General features: G+C 35.1%; 1 protein-coding gene and 1 long non-coding RNA gene across 2 annotated transcripts; one reads left to right on the top strand and one right to left on the bottom strand.

Annotated features, from left to right (window-relative positions):
* The first annotated feature begins 672 nt into the window (after positions 1-672).
* Positions 673-6,643, top strand: LOC113741388 (uncharacterized). The gene is made up of 2 exons (XM_027268906.2): positions 673-1,557; positions 5,790-6,643. Exons 1-2 carry the CDS (start codon positions 893-895, stop codon positions 6,232-6,234), a joined length of 1,110 nt encoding a protein of 369 aa, XP_027124707.1. The 5' UTR covers positions 673-892; the 3' UTR covers positions 6,235-6,643.
* Positions 4,196-7,419, bottom strand: LOC113741390 (uncharacterized). The gene is made up of 2 exons (XR_003460615.2): positions 6,698-7,419; positions 4,196-5,323 (listed from the first exon to the last, which is right to left on the bottom strand). It is a non-coding gene; the product is annotated as an uncharacterized lncRNA (long non-coding RNA).
* Positions 7,420-17,167: the final 9,748 nt, after the last annotated feature.

Raw genomic sequence — 17,167 nt, 5'->3', positions numbered from 1 at the left:
CATTTTTTCAAAAGAAAACAGGCCTAATAATAAGTCAATGCCTCTTAAATCTCCCAAATAGATTGAGAAGCAAAATTATAAAGAATTGATGACTAGACATTTAAGTAGTCACTTCTAAAGAGAAACTAAATTAATCCCATCAAAATTTTTTAATTTGATTTGGTGTCATAAGAAGTCTATTAAAATTACTCAAATATCTTAGCTAATGAAGAAAAATTTATAATCGCTAGTTTATTCTAAAAGAATGACATTGATACTCATATATTAATGATCCACTAACCAAATAAATTTTTTTGTTGTTTGTCAATCCCGAACATTAATTTATATGTAAAATAAAGTTTATCAATTTCAACGACTATCAGTCTATAACATTCGGGAGAGAATTGTATTGGGTGATAAGTTAGAAAAAATTGTAAATAAGAGATGTTGGATTTATAATCTCTTACTTTTAACCAAAAAAAAAAACTATAATGTTCAATAAAATTTTGTTCAATACTTTATATATGATGTCAATTTAACAAATATCTGTTCAAAATTTCAATTTTATGTTTAAAAAAAAAACGAATCAAATTTTGTTATAATATTCAAATTTGATTAAGAAGTTAAATCAAACTTAAATAAACAATTACGCGTACATAATAAGAAATCCAAACACTTACCAAAGTTTGCATAGAAATTCCCTAAAAACCAACCTAAAGAGACGAGAGACATTCCATTGAAATTTGCTGAAGGGTAAAAACCACCGCAAAAAAAACGGTGACATACTTCGCATCCCCGCCAAAGCCCCCACTTTCCACCGAATCCACCACCTCTTTCTCCGCCATCTTCTTCTTCTTCTTCTTCAAAGCTTCATAAAATCCCAGTAAAAAAAGAAAGGAAAGAAATCCCAGAAATGGGGGTGGATTATTACAATATATTGAAGGTAAATCGCAATGCAAGCGACGAGGATTTGAAGAAAGCGTACAGGCGATTAGCAATGATATGGCATCCCGACAAGAACCCTACCAGCAACAAGCAAGAAGCCGAGGCCAAATTCAAGCAAATTTCCGAAGCTTACGATGTTTTAAGCGACCCCCAGAAGCGGCAGATCTATGATCTTTACGGTGAAGAAGCCCTCAAATCCGGTCAAGTTCCTCCGCCGCCTCGTGGCAGTGGGCTCTATGCTAATAGGCCCCACCACCACCACCATAACCAGCAGCAGCATCCCAACCCGTCTTTCCGGTTTAATCCTCGGGATGCTGATGACATATATGCTGAACTGTTTGGGAATGAGACGAATGCTGGTGGTGGCGGTGGCGGTGGGAGTAGTAGCGGGAGGAGCGGTGGGGCTGGGAGGGAAAATGCTAGTAATAATGGGTATTTCTTTAGGAGTACTACAATGGGTGGCAGCAGCAGCAGCGGGGCTGGAAATGCTGGTGGCGGAGTGGGGACTTCTGGAGGTGGTGGGATGAGGAAGGAGGCCCCGGTGGAGACTGTTTTGATGTGTAGTTTGGAGGAGTTGTACAAAGGGTCTGTCAAAAAGCTGAAGATATCGAGGAGGATAATCGATCGGGCAGGGTACGTATACCTCAAGTTTATGTATTTTCTAGACAATACCGTGTCTCGGTTTTGCTTTGTCCAGTTGCATATTGAAAGATTCTGACTTTCTTGCATTTGACATTTTTGTGTTTTATGTATGTGGAAAGCTGAGTAAAGGTCATTTCTTGAAGATTGAAAGACAGAGTTTTAACTTAGGAATGTATATTGGCGTGATACCTGTAGTGATAGTTTTAGTGAACTTGGATTAGGAAAGAGTTTATAGATTGAAGGTTGGTTAAAAGCTTCAATTTCAAGGTATGCATGAATGAAATCATGCTATTCCACATTCTACATGTGGGTAATTGCAGAGATATTTGATGCATTAAGGATTCCTGGTTCTTTTAGTGATTCTTGATGACTAAAATAGTTGCAGAGCGTATTAAATCCTATAGTAGACTGTTAAATACCGTGAATATATCTATGACCAATTCTCTGTTTAAAGATGTTCTTAAGTTGGTGGAGTATTGTTAGAAAAAATGTGTAACCCTAAGTGCTTTTCAGATTTGTCAAGATCAGTATCTTTTCATATGTAATTGTTGTGGACTTCTTTAAATATTATGCAAATGAATGAAGTGCGTAGTGGACGTGAGATTGAAGAAATGTAGCCTATCATGATTATTTACGCTCTTATATAGGAAACCGACCGGTTAATAAAACCTTGTACCGGTTAATAAAACCCACCATCTTTCTTGTTCATTTAGTGTATAGTTGACATATTGGCTCTGTCTTAGGGACATTTATTGTCGGGCTGTTTGCTTGGATTTATGGGGGCAGCCATTTAGTACCTGCTGTAATGATTGCCATAAAAATTAGTTTAGTGAACTACACTGCCACATCTCTTGAAATCAAACAGCTCAAAGTGAAGAATGAGGAAAACCACTGTTTACATGGGCTTCTTTTCATTCCATTTTGGACTCCTATGCGTCCCCCCTCCCTTTTATTCACACATAGCTAACCTCAAAATCTAGAAGAAGAAAAAGAAAATGCTTGAACTGTATTCTAGCAAAGTTGCTTTTTTTTCACCTTTCTAATTTTTTATCTAAACCAGATTGGAGTATCCACTGATAAGACGCTAAAGAAGATCGGCAATTTTCCCTAAGTAAATGGCTGTTTCTCATGCGAATATCTTTTGCTTCTTTGTTGGCCAAACTTGTTTTCTGAAGTACCCCATCGAGGTTATATTGCATGATGTTTGTTAAAAATCTCTTTCTGGAAAATCTAGCAGCTTTTGTCGTGCTTCTGATTTGTTAATCTGGTAAATCATTTCCCCCTTCCCTTTTTTCTTGGTCTTTATCCTTCTTCATTTGCTAAACATTTTATTGGAACGTCTCCACTATCTCTTTTCTCCTTATTAGCATCTCAATATTGAATCTGATAAATCCAACAAGGTTTCTATACTAGTTCAGAATAATGACTTTTGAAGATCAGTTTGTTGTGTTTTATTCAGTGAGAATGAAAAAAGGGTAATAGAGTAATCTACCACTTGTAGCTTTTGGAGATCTCTGAAAGTGCTTCTCTAATTGGCTTCTGAACAAAGACAACTGATAAGTGCTTGAATTCTTAAAATCCAAAGAATATATGTGGAATACAGTCTTTACAACCAAGATCTCTTCTGCTTTAGCCTCTGCCCACCCCACCAGGCTTTTTGCTTTAATTATAGTTGACAGATGCAATATTTAAAGATGAAGTATGATATCAAACTGAGATTGGAGAAAAAGTTTAGGTTTTGTAATGTTTGTCTTCCATAGAAAATGTATAGCAGCTGGCCAGAATTAAGGGGTTTTTTTTTTTCCTTTGGTTGCATTCCATAGAAATTTGCATCCGTATAGCTTGCTGAAAAGTTTCTTTGCATAATCTACCTAAAATAGGTTTATGGGATGGTTTTGACATTTATTTGTGGGACAAAATGTCTTTCACAACGAAATGAAGAATAGGAAGAATCATGATTGCGGTGTATCTTCTTACTTATTCGTCATAGTTTATTTTCCTGTAAGTTGGTCAAGAGTGACCAAAGATCATGTGGTTACTATTGCGATGCTGAATAATGTCTTAATTACAAACTTAGTAGGGTGATCTTAGGTCCCTGACAAAGGAGGAGAAAGATAATACTCTTGAAACCTTTCTTTTCGAATGTCTAAGAAATGTCTAGCACAGAAGGTTTGCTAAAGATGTTATGCTTCAGATAGTTGATAACCAAATTGTGATGTGGGAGGATGGAGCTTAGGATTTATAATGATACAAATGTAAAAGATGTTAGGGTGTCTTTTCTTTTTCTAGATTTTTTTCATTCTACATGGTAGCAGCTAGTTCAGTGGCATCTATCTACCTTGAAAAGCTTCATTTCTACTGAAACTATGTTTAACCCTTACAAACGGAAGGATATACTGCATTCTTTGAATGCCATCTGAGCTTATTTCTGGTGGGATAAAAAAGCGAGAAACTGTCTGAGGATATAATGTGCATGACCCCATTGCACTATCATGCACTTGTTCACATTTAAGTTCGTACACCCAAGCTTTTTCTGGAAAGTCTGTAGAAATACCACTTAATGCAGGAATTAATTCCGGTGTATTGACTTTAGACCACATATCATTAGTTCAAGTTGGTAAAAAAAGAGTAGAACTAGTATAGTTTGTAAGTACATTGGATGACAAATGTGCGGTGGACAATGAGCTTTATTGTAAGTATCACAATTACATTAATTGTAACATCTACGACATTTGAAAATATGGAACTATAATGGGATAAGATTGAAAGTCCAGATGACCACAAGAAATAGGAGCGCCAATCAACTAATGCCACCAAAAACACAAATACAAGGGAAAACAACATTTTTCTGAGGCGTTAATGATGACACTTTACTGCTATATATTCTTTTGTAATGTAAGTTGCTAAAGAAGTAATTTCTAAATGAAAATAACTGTCAGTTGAGTTGCTTGCCTTACTGACAATGAGACATTGTAACTTCTCACACTAGTCATGCTATCAACTGAGTATCACTTGTGTCAACAAACATGTGGATGCAAGACATCTTTCTTTCCCTTGAATGATGCCCTGGAGCATGAAATTGGCTAAAGATCTTACATTTAGTTCTGTAAATATTGCTTGGAAAACTACATGATGCTGTAATTCTGTACTCCGTGATATTTGTGTTCCTTTTCATGAGCTGCCCAATGCTGTTGTTCTTTTTCCAATGCCAGATGTTGCTGCCATAGTCTCAGTTAAAATATAGTCAGTCTCCTGCCAAACAGAAAAAACAAATTCACGTAACCACCCTGGATAATAGTGGAACCTCCTATTTCACGCCTTTCTCACCTAAATTGCTCATCCCATATCAATCTCTCTGCTCAGACACCCCCTCATGGTTCACCTTTCTCCCCTGGATCAGACATTCTCATCATGCTCCCTGCCCCACTGAATCCCTCCCGCTTCCCACTTCTAAGAAGGTTCCAGCTCATTTCCTTCCTGTCTTTGCTTACTTCACCAGCTGTTCTGGTCACCTATCCATTCTTACCCTGCTCAATCTATCCCCTCACCCCCCCCCCCAACCAACAACTCCCTGCACCACTATGCTCCTGCTCTTCATGGAACTCTTTCGACAGACCACCTCCATGCGCCACTGTATCCCCTGCCTCTGTTCCTCCTCTCACTGTGCTTCTCTCAGACGTGCCATGCCCCCGCCTCAATCCTTCTCTATTCTTGCACAACTATCTTTACCTCTGGCTTCTTGCATGTTGATTAATTTCTGGAAATGGTTTCATATAACAGAATACCAAAATAAAAATATTTTGAAGGGACCACTTCTCTTAGGACCATGTATAACAGTTACCATACTAGTAAGTGACTTAAAATGGAAAAACATTGAAATCATCTTCTATTTTTGTTCTGAAGAAACAAACACAAAATGCTCATCACCAAATGCTTTTAGATATATTTCATGTAGTTAAAAGTGGCGTTGTATGTTAAATTTTCATTGTTCGGGAACTCAAACCATTATTGATGAAACAGATCAACACCACTTTACCCTTTGATGTGCCTAATCCATAGCACTACAGAGGCACATTGTTTTGGGGAAAGCTTTGTCTGCAGTTGGAATAATATTTGCCAGTCATAGCTTGTCATAATTTTGAACATCGCATTGGTTGAATTCTTTCCTGGATGATCATTGTTCTGCTTTTATGTATCTTGATATGCACATAATTTGTCTGCAGTAAGTTTCGAAATCTGGAGGAGATCTTGACTGTTGATATAAAGCCTGGTTGGAAGAAGGGAACAAAAATAACTTTCCCTGAGAAGGGTAACCAGGAACCTGGTGTCATTCCAGCAGATCTTGTTTTTGTGGTTGATGAAAAGCCTCATTCTATTTATGTGAGGGATGGTAATGATCTAGTCGTTAATCAGGAGATAACTCTTCTGGAGTCCCTCACGGGAAAGAATCTGGAATTGACAACACTGGATGGTAGGAATCTCTTGATTCCGTTAACTGAGATCGTGAAACCAGGCTATGAGGTGACTATCCCTGATGAAGGGATGCCAATCTCAAAGGATCCTAGGAAGAAGGGAAATCTGAGGATCAAGATTGATGTTAAGTATCCATCAAGACTTTCAGATGCACAGAAAGCTGAATTGAGGAGAGTTTTGGGGCCCAGCTCATGACAACCCCTTTGCTTGCAAGCTTCAGGGATGACCAGATTAACACAGGTAGATAAGACAGTTGTGGGATGTACATAGAGTACAAATATTCACTTGAGGTGTGTGAATAGTAGGAAGAAAGCCTTATAGGGTGGATGGCAGGGTTACTGCCTTTTTGGGTTGTGTCATTAGATAATCAGTATTATTTTGTTCTTTGGCTGGAGCAGAATGGGACTGCTAATGTTTTTTAAGTGGGGGTCAGATGCTCTTAGAGAGAGAGAGAGAGAGAGATAAATTTATGGTCTATGAACATATTTAGACGAAGCGATACATGCTACATTTATATAAATTGTTCTTGTATCAATTGTGAATTTTCACATTGATTGGAAGATTGATGATATTTGTATAAACATCATCTAATCCTTTTTAAGCATGCAAGGTGCAAGACATACTTCCACAGATTTTATCTTTTCAGCAAATGACTTACTGATAAGGTTGTACGACATTGTCACGCCAACATGATTCCCGGCAGTGATACAATTGTACTGGATTCAATATTTTCTGTTGGATGATTTGTCCTGTGTTGAAGCTTCTTCAGCTGCAGGCCACCCAACAATCCTGTTGGTATTATGTGGCAATGAGCTCCTCCTATGGCCTGTGATAGACTGGAGTCTGGATGTCTTTGAATTAAATTACTGGGAATGCCCTGATGTGGGGAGTAAATATATCAAGTTTAAAGAACCTCATGAGTTTTTACATCATTTGGCTTTTGTAAGCTGTTGCAGTCAGGCCATTAACAGGACCAACTCATTTGGTGCCCGGGTTTTCTTGTAGCAGTCTTGTTTTAGCAGTTTTGAAAGACAAGAAGACCATTGTCAAATTTCTCTCTTGTATGGATTGGTTACAGCTTCATCCATATCCATAAACCTTGTGACCACCCAAGTATTCAAGTCACAATGATGATTTGGGCGGCTACAAGGAGTTGGCTTCGATCGTGTAAATATGTCAAGCAACCGAGCAGATAAGGCGCCAGGCAATTCTGAGCAAGTTTTGAAAACGCTGATATTGGACTATATTTTGTGTGCCGTAAACCTTTAACCTTGGCCTAACTTTTGTTCACCCTATTTGTTTGAGTGGTCTTTACAGTTGTTAGTTAGTTCATAATCTCTTGCGTTCAGTCATCTCAGAGTTTGCCTCCACGCATGAGAGAAAGGGCAACCTGTTAGGCAAAAAAGGCTCCAACAAGTCCAAGTCAAATACCACTAACAGCGTTTGGCCACACAAGAATCCCTGCATCAGCATCCACGAACTAATTTTTGTTTGTTGCTGTCTACTTTTGCCTTCAAGAAGGATGTATGTAGCAACAGATTGAGCTTCCACTAGCAGCAGAAAAGTTGGTGTCCAACAGGTACAGAAAAAGAGCAGCTGAGTCGGGTAAGGAAAAAGAAAGTAGCACTAGTGGATTTCCGTGATCTTGTGCTACACTTCCACTATCAGCTGTGAACCTAATCCTGTTAGGCAGCAGGAATGTGGCTCAAAGGAAAAATGGGAACCAGTAATTCCTTGTAGCTCTAGAATTCCCCCTGACAATAGTAGTATCTTTGACAATTGGATCACCATGCGTAAGAAGAAAACCAAAAAAAAAAAAGGGAATCCTGAGATAAATTTTGATTTATAACAACTTCGAATATGCTCATTAGTTAATTATTGTGCGGTCGTTATTTGGATTTTTCTTACGAGTGCCTAGTGACAGTTTTTTTTTTGTTTTTTGTTTGGTACCCAGAAGATTAAAACTTCACCCATCGATGAAACGTTTAGTCCAATCATAAAAGGCTTAAGGTAAAATATATTAGAACTCGACTTCCGGGCATTTAATAGGGTTTTAAAATAATAATATGCCACTTCACATCAACCATATGCTAATTTTAGATTATTTCCGTAAAAATACTAGTGCACAGCTTCTGTAAATGGTTAGAAGTTCTATTTTTGTACAGATTAAGGAATTAATAATCTAGGGCTCCATTTGGCAAGTGAATTTTTTCAATGTTTATCTAAAACTTTACTGTAACTTACTGTTGAAATTTTTAAAAAAAAATTTTGAAGTGGGTTTTTTTTTTTGAATATTTTGAAATGTATAGTTTAAAATTTTTGAGAAGTTTTTTGAGGTTACTATATAGTTAAAGTTTTTAAAAAATTTGTAGCAGACAAACTTGGCAAAAAAACTTGTCTGCAAACAAGGCCCTAGTTCTGCCTTCAATTGAAATCTTCGTCATATGGAATGCCTTCAATTGAAAGTGATAATTAAATTCCTATATTTCCCTTTTTATAAGAAGATGCAAGATCTCTGAGAGACAGAATTAGACCATCAGAAGCTTGTACCTAAAATCTTCCTGATACTTGATTTGTTTGCTTCCTTTTGTGTAAAGATGGATGGCCAAGCTTTTGGCCACTCACTGAGATTTTATGGAATGAATTAGTAACCATCATAAATTGGAGAGAGCATTCATGAGATGGGTTGGTGACATTATCTATAGAGACATGTGGAACTCTTTGCAGGCATTCATTTCATAGTCATCCGGCCATGTGAGATCTCCCAGCCGCAGGATTGTCATCTTTTTACCCAATATTATTGGATCAGAACCCATTCAATAACACAGACAAATTAACTTTGTCCAAGCTACTTAGATTTTTTTCATGTGATGTCCCCAACAAAAGTAAAGTATTGTAAAACTGGCCTTCTGTAATTACAACAACGACAAAATGTTTTAACTCACTTTCATCCCATTACAGAGTTTATAATTGTTACTCTCAAGGGCATTAAAACCCTCGGTAAATTTTGATATCCATAAAAAGCTTGTTTGATAATCCAATTCATCACTTCAATTTAATGGATTCAGATCTTAATATATTCAAATGTGTTTGATATTCAAAAATAGAACATATGAATCAATTAAGTGGTACTGAATTTATTAAGCAAAGCTTGCTCAAAAAATGAGTGACAATGTGATATACACTCAAATATATCAAATTTAAGGTGCATTTAATAAAATTGGAGATGGGATTTAAAGCGTGAGAGGGGAGATGAGGGTAGGTGAACCCAAGTTACAAGATTGGTTGCAACATATCTAGATTCTTCTCTACTTTATTTCAATGCTTCATCGTTCAATGACGTGGAAGTTGTGGTGTCCTCCTTTTCTTTTCAATTTTTTTCTTGAAGAAAGTTCATCATGTTATTGTTACAAGTAGATTGGAGAAGTTATTCTACAATAGCAACCATAAGAGTTAAAATTTAAATTCTTAAATTTGTTGAAGACAAGACATTTAACTTCAAACTCGAGGGAGGGATGGATTGGAAGAGGGAATGCAAATGAAGGAGGTTCTGAATTCGAATTCTCTCACTTACACTTAAAAAAAAAAAAAAAAACCTTCAAACCTTATCGAAAAGATCAATTAAAAAAGAGTCCAGACATTCACTTTCGTTTTATGATTTACAACTAATATTGTTCGAGTCGAATCCATCCCTTGCCTAATTGCCTTGAATCCTTTTTCTTCATAGCAAATAGGGCTACTTGGCCCCCTGAGGCTAGAGTGGGTGGTTGTAGCCCAATTGGGTGAAAGCCTCTGCAAGCGTTCGAATCCCGGGTAAACATTGATCGGATGATGCTGGGCAGCCTCTCTCTCGATCCGCAGTGAGATTAGTTGGAGTCGTCAGGTATTACCAGTCCCAGCCCCAGATACCCAGTCTGAATACAAAAAAAAAAAAAATTGGGCTACTTGGCTTCATGACAAAACATAAGGCGTAATCTTTCCGAAAGTGTCGATTAAAAGTCAAAAAGATTTCGACATCCAAATTTCAAAAGGGCTGCAGTCACCTCCAAAACAAAAGTAAAACAGTTAACTCAAAAAAGGCTGCAGTTAAAAAAACTGCAATAATTCGATTGGTAGCATTTGATAGAAAAGCTGCACAGTTCATTTGCTTTTCAATTTTTTTTAACAATATAAGAAAAAAGGTTAATATACAAATGGTTTGTCTAGGGCATACGTTAAAATATATTTTCAGGTGTTATATTTTTACAAATATAAGATTAATTAGAAAAAGTAAATAAATATAAATGAGGGTATGTAAAATTAAATGAGAAAAGTATATAAATAAAAGAGAGAATAATAATTGTTAGTATGTATATATATATATATATATATATATATGGTAGGTTATGTAAATATTAATGGTATTACCCTTTAGAAAAACTCTAATAAAAATCCTTCCCACTAAAAATAACTCAAGGTCCTCCTTTGAATTGGATCCATTCGCTCCTATGGCATTTGATCCTTTCCGATGAGGTACAATCAATACAAAATTAAGCCCAATTTCTCTCTAAATTGTTCATGTGAGCATACATGACACTGTGTAAAAGACTAAATTAGCCCTAAAAAATTTAGATTGACTGCACTTCAACACATCCTGGAGTCTAATAAATTAATACACATACATGATACAACTTTGGATATAAATTCCAAAAATAAAAAAGAAAAGCTAGAAGATTGAATACACGCGGGTTTCCTCATCTCTTCCACCCATAGATGGAATCCCTATAATATTTTTTTTTTCCTTCAAAAGAATGAAATCCTTGAAACTATGATTTGTTCTACATATATATATATATATATATATATATATATATATATATATATATATATATTTTGTACACACAATTGTTGTTTGTAATGCATTCTTTAGACTCGAGGGTATAGTTTTTGGGGGTAATTTAGTGAGATATTTGTAAATCTTATACCAGCATTTTAGTGAGATATTGGGCTTACTATGTAAGCCGATTGTACGTGATTGGGAAAATAAGTCTAATCAAATTGAACACCCTAGTGTTCAAGATTGTTTCACTATTTTAATGAATTTAAAATTTTATTTAAATTTGACTTGTTTATTTGTTGAACCGAATTTAAACAATCTTTTTATTGAGTTTGACTATTATCAAACATAAAACATTGTTTAATCTTAACTTAACTAATTAACGAACTAAGATTGAATAAATTTTTATCAAGCTAAACTCAATTCGAGGATCAAATAAATTGACTATCTTTTAGGCCTACCAATTCCACATGATAAGTAATGTAACGATGGTTGAGACAAGTCATCCCACTTTGAGTAAGAAATGCCCCACACGATGAGAATCGCCCATCAATCTCACCATCAACATCTCTTCCTTGCAATATGATATGCCCCACAAGATGCAAATCTCTCATCAAACTTACCATCAATATGATTAATATACGGGTTTGATTTCAACAGTAATTATTTTACTCAAACAAAAGCACGTATACGGCAACCACAAGGTGATGATCCATTCATGGCACATGAGATAAACAAATAAGCCAAGTGGAATTCGGAATGAGATCCCCGGCAGTCACTGGTGCAGTTGAAGGTGGGAGATGAAGTGCTTTGAAATTGAATGGAGGAGATTAAATGTAGATACCAATTTTAATATATAAAAAATATTCATTATTTTTTTCATTTTATTGTGTTAGTGTCCATATTTTTCATATTAATGTCCATATTAGTCGTGCTATTGTCTATATTGTACCGTGCAGTTGATACTGACGATGACAGAAGCTTATATGTGGAGAATGGAGATAGTTTAGGATTACAGGTTCAACAACAAACTATCGTGATTGATATGGTTCTGTTTGGGCCTGCCGAAATGTTAGATAACAATTAAGTTGTGACCTGCCAAATTGAATCACATCAACTATAGCTCAAACACAGCAAATTAGAATTGGTAGACTCTCAAATCCCTCCAGCAAGATTCATCCCTTTAAGTAGGTCAAGTCTTATCAAAGCTGTAAGGTCGCAATGCGCATAGTTTTTGTTTTTGGACCACTCTTTAGTAGCTAGAGGATTTCGACATGAACTCTTCTGCTTTTCGGTAAGAAAAGGAGTTCACTTGCATAATACAACCTAAGGTTCAATTAAAATTGACAATGTCCACACCTATTTTTTGTTATGATTACAAACCACAGGGCAAAAGATAGTTCAACGGCCACGGTCCTTAAAATTCTTCCAAATCAGTAATGACAAAGTTAAAATCCGTCCACCCCAGTCTTTCTTAAAATTGGCTCTAATTATTCCATAGTTATTAAATCCGGCCCGACCTGGCGGTTCAACCGGTCAATCCGGCGAATCGTCCATGAAACCAGGCCGGTTTTGTAATTGAATCGTTTGTGCAAGAGAACCGTTGACTTTTCAAGGGATCGACGGTTCAACCGACCAACTCGGTTGAACCGGACGATTTTCTAAGGAACCCGATTTTGGGTAAAAAATGTTTAGCAAATGTTGCGGTGCTGATCCGAATCTCAGATGCCAAATATAAGGGTTAAGCGCGCTTACCGCTAATCCATCAGCTCATTTGGTGCTTGTTTGCCCTTCTATATTATATATTAGAGTTTTACTCTTATTTTGTTTGGAATTTTTTAATAAAATTTTATTATTCCCTAAATTCTATAAATTATGAAATGGATTTAAAAAATAACATATTACACAATTTATTTTAAAGACAAATATTATTCTTAATAACCTTTTGCACTTAAAATTTGTAAATAAACTAGATAATTACACTTCGATAAAATTTTATACTTGAAGTTTGGTGGAATACTAATTAAATTTAGGTTTTGTTAATTCTTATTAGAATTAATGATTCTATAATAAATTGGACTAATTGAGTATTTACTATAACACAGTTTATTATAGTTTCAACCATATAAAAAATTATAAAACATAATATTTAAATATATGTAGTGACCTACCGGTTGGACCACTCACCCACCAATTGAACCAGTAACCCGTCCACCTACCTCTTTCACCGGGTTCCTCTCCGGGTTGGGTTTAATAACTATGAATTATTCTCTTGCACTAGTATACGTGAGTATCAAAAAGGCATTAATTTAGTGGCTAAAATTGAGACCCCCGAATCTAAAGATCTTGAGTTTAAATCCATTTACTCTCTTTTCATTTTTTAAATCTTACCCCTCCCCCACTAAAAAATAAAAGTAAATCATTAAATTAAATATAGGGTCTGTTTAGCGAGTTCTCATAAGGCACCCGTTAAAATATATTTCAGACGTAATATTTTTAAAAATGTAAGATTAATTAAAAAAAAAGTAAATGAATACAAGAGAAGATAGGTAAGATTAAATAGAAAAATTATATAAATGCAACTGAGGGTCATAATTGCTAGTATGCGTATATATATGATAGGTTAGATGAATGTCAGATATGTTAACGAGTATCCAATGAGCACCTGTTAAAAAAACCCTTAAATATATACGTGGAAATGGTAAACTTTTATAAATGGTAAGAATCTGGGTAGAGCTACAGCAACGAAGAGACACATTTGTGCAATTACAAGCGGCAATTTAATTAGTATCTCAGGCAGGTCAATCTTATGCTCTCTTAGATTCCCTAAAACATAAGGTTAAAAAGTTACACGCATCGACCAAAAACCTGCTGGCCCTTCAATTCCGTGTAACTTATCTAGCAATAAAAGTTTTACGGCTATTAAAGTTTTACGTATCCCATCTCCCAAGTTTGTTTCGACCACATTTTGACTGCATCAAGTTCATGAAAAGAAAATGAGCACTTTTATTAGTTTTGCACAAAGTCACAAGATCATAATTGGATGATCTTGATGTTTACAACTAATAAATTCTGAATTTCCAATGTTCGCAATGACACACCTAGCAAGATTCATTGCACAAGAATCCACTAGGGAGAGTTCTCTATGCAACTACAAAACCCCATAATTTTAAAATGCTGTTGTGTTTGGATTGCATTTTTCGTCATTTTTCATGAAAAAATTACTGTAGCGATTTGATATATGTAAGGGAAAAAGGTGATAGGGAAATGTGATTACGAAAAACGATAATATTTTTCGACGGAAACAAGCAATCCAAACAAGGCGAAATTTTTTTTAGATGCTTAACATTAAAAGTAAAAGGACAACCATCCTCAATATTTCAGCGTTTTCATTATAGTTTTCTCGGTATAATGTCTAACTATTTCTGAAACGTGACAGCAAACATGTTCAAGTTCAACTTATATCTATTTATAAAGGCAGAAAGAAACAGAGATTACATTTTTCCTCTATTTAAAAAAATTAGCGATTGAAATCTCAGTTTTGCCCTTGAATTAGTAGGCATATGAAAAGGGCATGCTTTTTTTTTTTAAAAAAAAAAAAAAGAAACATCCTTTAAGAAGTAACGAAGAATGACCACAGTACAACTTCCAAATTATCAAAGATTCTTAGATAATTTCATTCAGAATATTAGCGAATGAAATGAGATAAGAAAATTTTGTTAGGGACTACTTGAGCAATTCAGGCTGCATGTGTGTTGAATAGCTAGCCCCCATAAACATGTCTTATTAGGAACGGAACGGGGTGGTGTGTTACGGCCGAAGTACGGATGGTACGTTGGATGATGTTGGGGAAAGAGACAGATGCCATGTGAAGTGATTTAAGCAAATTTGTTTGTTTGTTTGTTTGGGGGTTTCTGCTTCTGCTTTGTGGCTAAGAAGTCCGCCTCAATACCTGTGCCGGGTTTAGCTCTACCTGCCCTTCTTCCCCATATATCCTTCATTCCCCACTCTACCCCTCTACTATTTTTTTTTCACATCTAATAATTCTATTTTTTTCACATCTAATAATTCTATCCATTGAGTAAAAAAATAAAATAAAATAGGGATACATGATGCCTTATTGCTTATTGGCATATTAAACCTCTCAGTGTAAAATGTTGGTGGAGGGTGTGTATGATAGTGGCAGAGCCAGGAGCCTATGATAATGGGGGCAATAAATTAATCACTTAGATAAATAATAATACGTAGTTTAAGTTTTAATTGTTGTTATACGAAAGTAACATTAGACAGAGCTTAAATTAAGCTTGTTATCATTAGTTTCACAATTCTTTAAATTCCTATTTATTGAAATTGTATTCTTTGTTTACTTTTCAAATAGGGTACTGTAAATTGTACTTATTTTGATGCGGTCAATATGAGAGAAAATGAAAATTTCACAAATTTTAGGGTATGAAAATGCGAGACAAATTGAAAAATTGAAGAAACTCGTAAGCATAATTTTTTAAATTTTTTTATTGGTATACGGCATCAAAAATTTTACTTGGGCACTCGATAAAAACAGTGTAATATTCGAAGTCATGCTATAAATAAATAGACATTTAGCGTCTTTTTAGAGGCGTGTACAACATGTTTAAGCATATGATTGTTCTTAGCCACAACTATTTTTTTTTTTTTTAGGATAAAACGAAGTTTTCATTCATTCAAATCATAGATTACAGCTTTGATCTAGCCACAACCATTTCAAATACTTCATGTAAAACATCGTCAGTCAGCCGGCCAAAGTCCAAGTATTTGTCATTTCGTTTCGTTTCCATTTTTTTGTCTCAAGAGCTAAAATTTAAAAGGAGTTATAGTAGTAACATTTAAGCTTAAAGGATGCAACTTGTGAACCTAACTGGTTTTCAGCTGTTTACCCCCTGTCATAGTCTTCATTATGAAAGTTTAATAATTAGAGTAGTTGAGGTGGTAAATTAAGTCCTAATATATAGAAAATGGCAGTGGCTCCCTTTTTCTACACTTGTTTGTATACAACAAATCCAGGTGTGTTTGGATTGCCATATTATCCCAAATAATATTTCGCTTGCATCATAAACACATTTTTCAATTCACTTTTTTATATTTTCAATTACTTTTTATCTCACATACATCACATTACAAAAAATGCTACAGTAACTATTCCAAATAATATTTCAAATAATACTTCTATTTCAAGTAATTATTCCCAAAATTGTTTCAAGTAATTGTTGATTGTTTCAAAATTGCTATTTCTAATGAGATGAGACATTTGAATTAATGCATACATATGCAACCCTATGTTCGCATTGCATATGGGCTGCATCAGCTGAAATGCATAATGGATTGATTGATTGATTGATTTCTTTTCCATTAAGGGCCTATTCTCGTGTGCCTTTACTTTTTAAAGTAATTGAAGAAGTGATTGCAAAAGGTCTAATAAATGCAAAAGTTATTTTACCAAAAGCTCCTCGAATGTTTTTTTTTTCCTTTAAACTTTTTTTTTGGGTCTCAGTTTAACAAGAAAAACAAATTCCCACATTATAAGATAAAAGGAAACCAAAACACACAAAGAAAAGCTTTCATCTTCAAAAAAAAAAAGAAGTTAAAATTAGCTTCTTTTCAGAGATCAAAGAAAAGGGTCAAATTATTTCTTTTCAATTAATTTGTTGAACTAAAAATTAAAAAAAAACATTTTCTTGAACTACTAGGTAGGAAAAAGCTTCAGGGCTGGTAAACTAATTGTGTTTGCATATGTATTTCGTTTTCATTCAACAATTTTTGATTGTCATCAATGGAGTGATAGGTAGAGCAATATATTCATATGAGAATTACGTATTCCTAACACTTGGGAATTGAATGAGTCATAGTATTACTTTGCTGCCATCGTTAAGTCCAAAAGAGAAACAAGAAACGAAAGAAAGAAGATTCATGCATGTGCAGCATTGCCATAATCAGCAGTCCTCCTAATTAGCTTTAGACCATTTTTTAACTTGTTAAGGGAAAGATACGAGAAATTAATGGACGAAGCTGCAAATGCAAGGAAAAAAAAATAAACAGGAAAAACCAAAGAGACAGAGACCAATTAAAACCATCAAGACTATTATACACATACGCACTTGATTGACCTAACAACCAAAAAAAAGGTCCACTGATAGGTCACATCCAATTTTTTGTTGAGCACGACATCAGAAAATGTGAACGCCATCGCCTACCAACATGCATACCACTTATTTCATCAAGCAAATCACGTTCACAAACTTCAGAGAGATATTTGAAGATAATGGAAGATTGGAAGGT

Source organism: Coffea arabica, chromosome 4e (assembly GCF_036785885.1).
Source record: "Coffea arabica cultivar ET-39 chromosome 4e, Coffea Arabica ET-39 HiFi, whole genome shotgun sequence".
NCBI lineage: Eukaryota > Viridiplantae > Streptophyta > Magnoliopsida > Gentianales > Rubiaceae > Coffea > Coffea arabica.
This window is presented reverse-complemented; position numbering and strand designations above follow the sequence as displayed.

Excerpts from the sequence above, each read along its gene's own strand:
- LOC113741388 (XM_027268906.2), top strand. The coding sequence starts at position 893 with ATGGGGGTGGATTATTACAATATATTGAAGGTAAATCGCAATGCAAGC. Across the intron at positions 1,558-5,789 it reads AGGATAATCGATCGGGCAGG|TAAGTTTCGAAATCTGGAGG; the intron begins GTACGTATACCT and ends ATTTGTCTGCAG.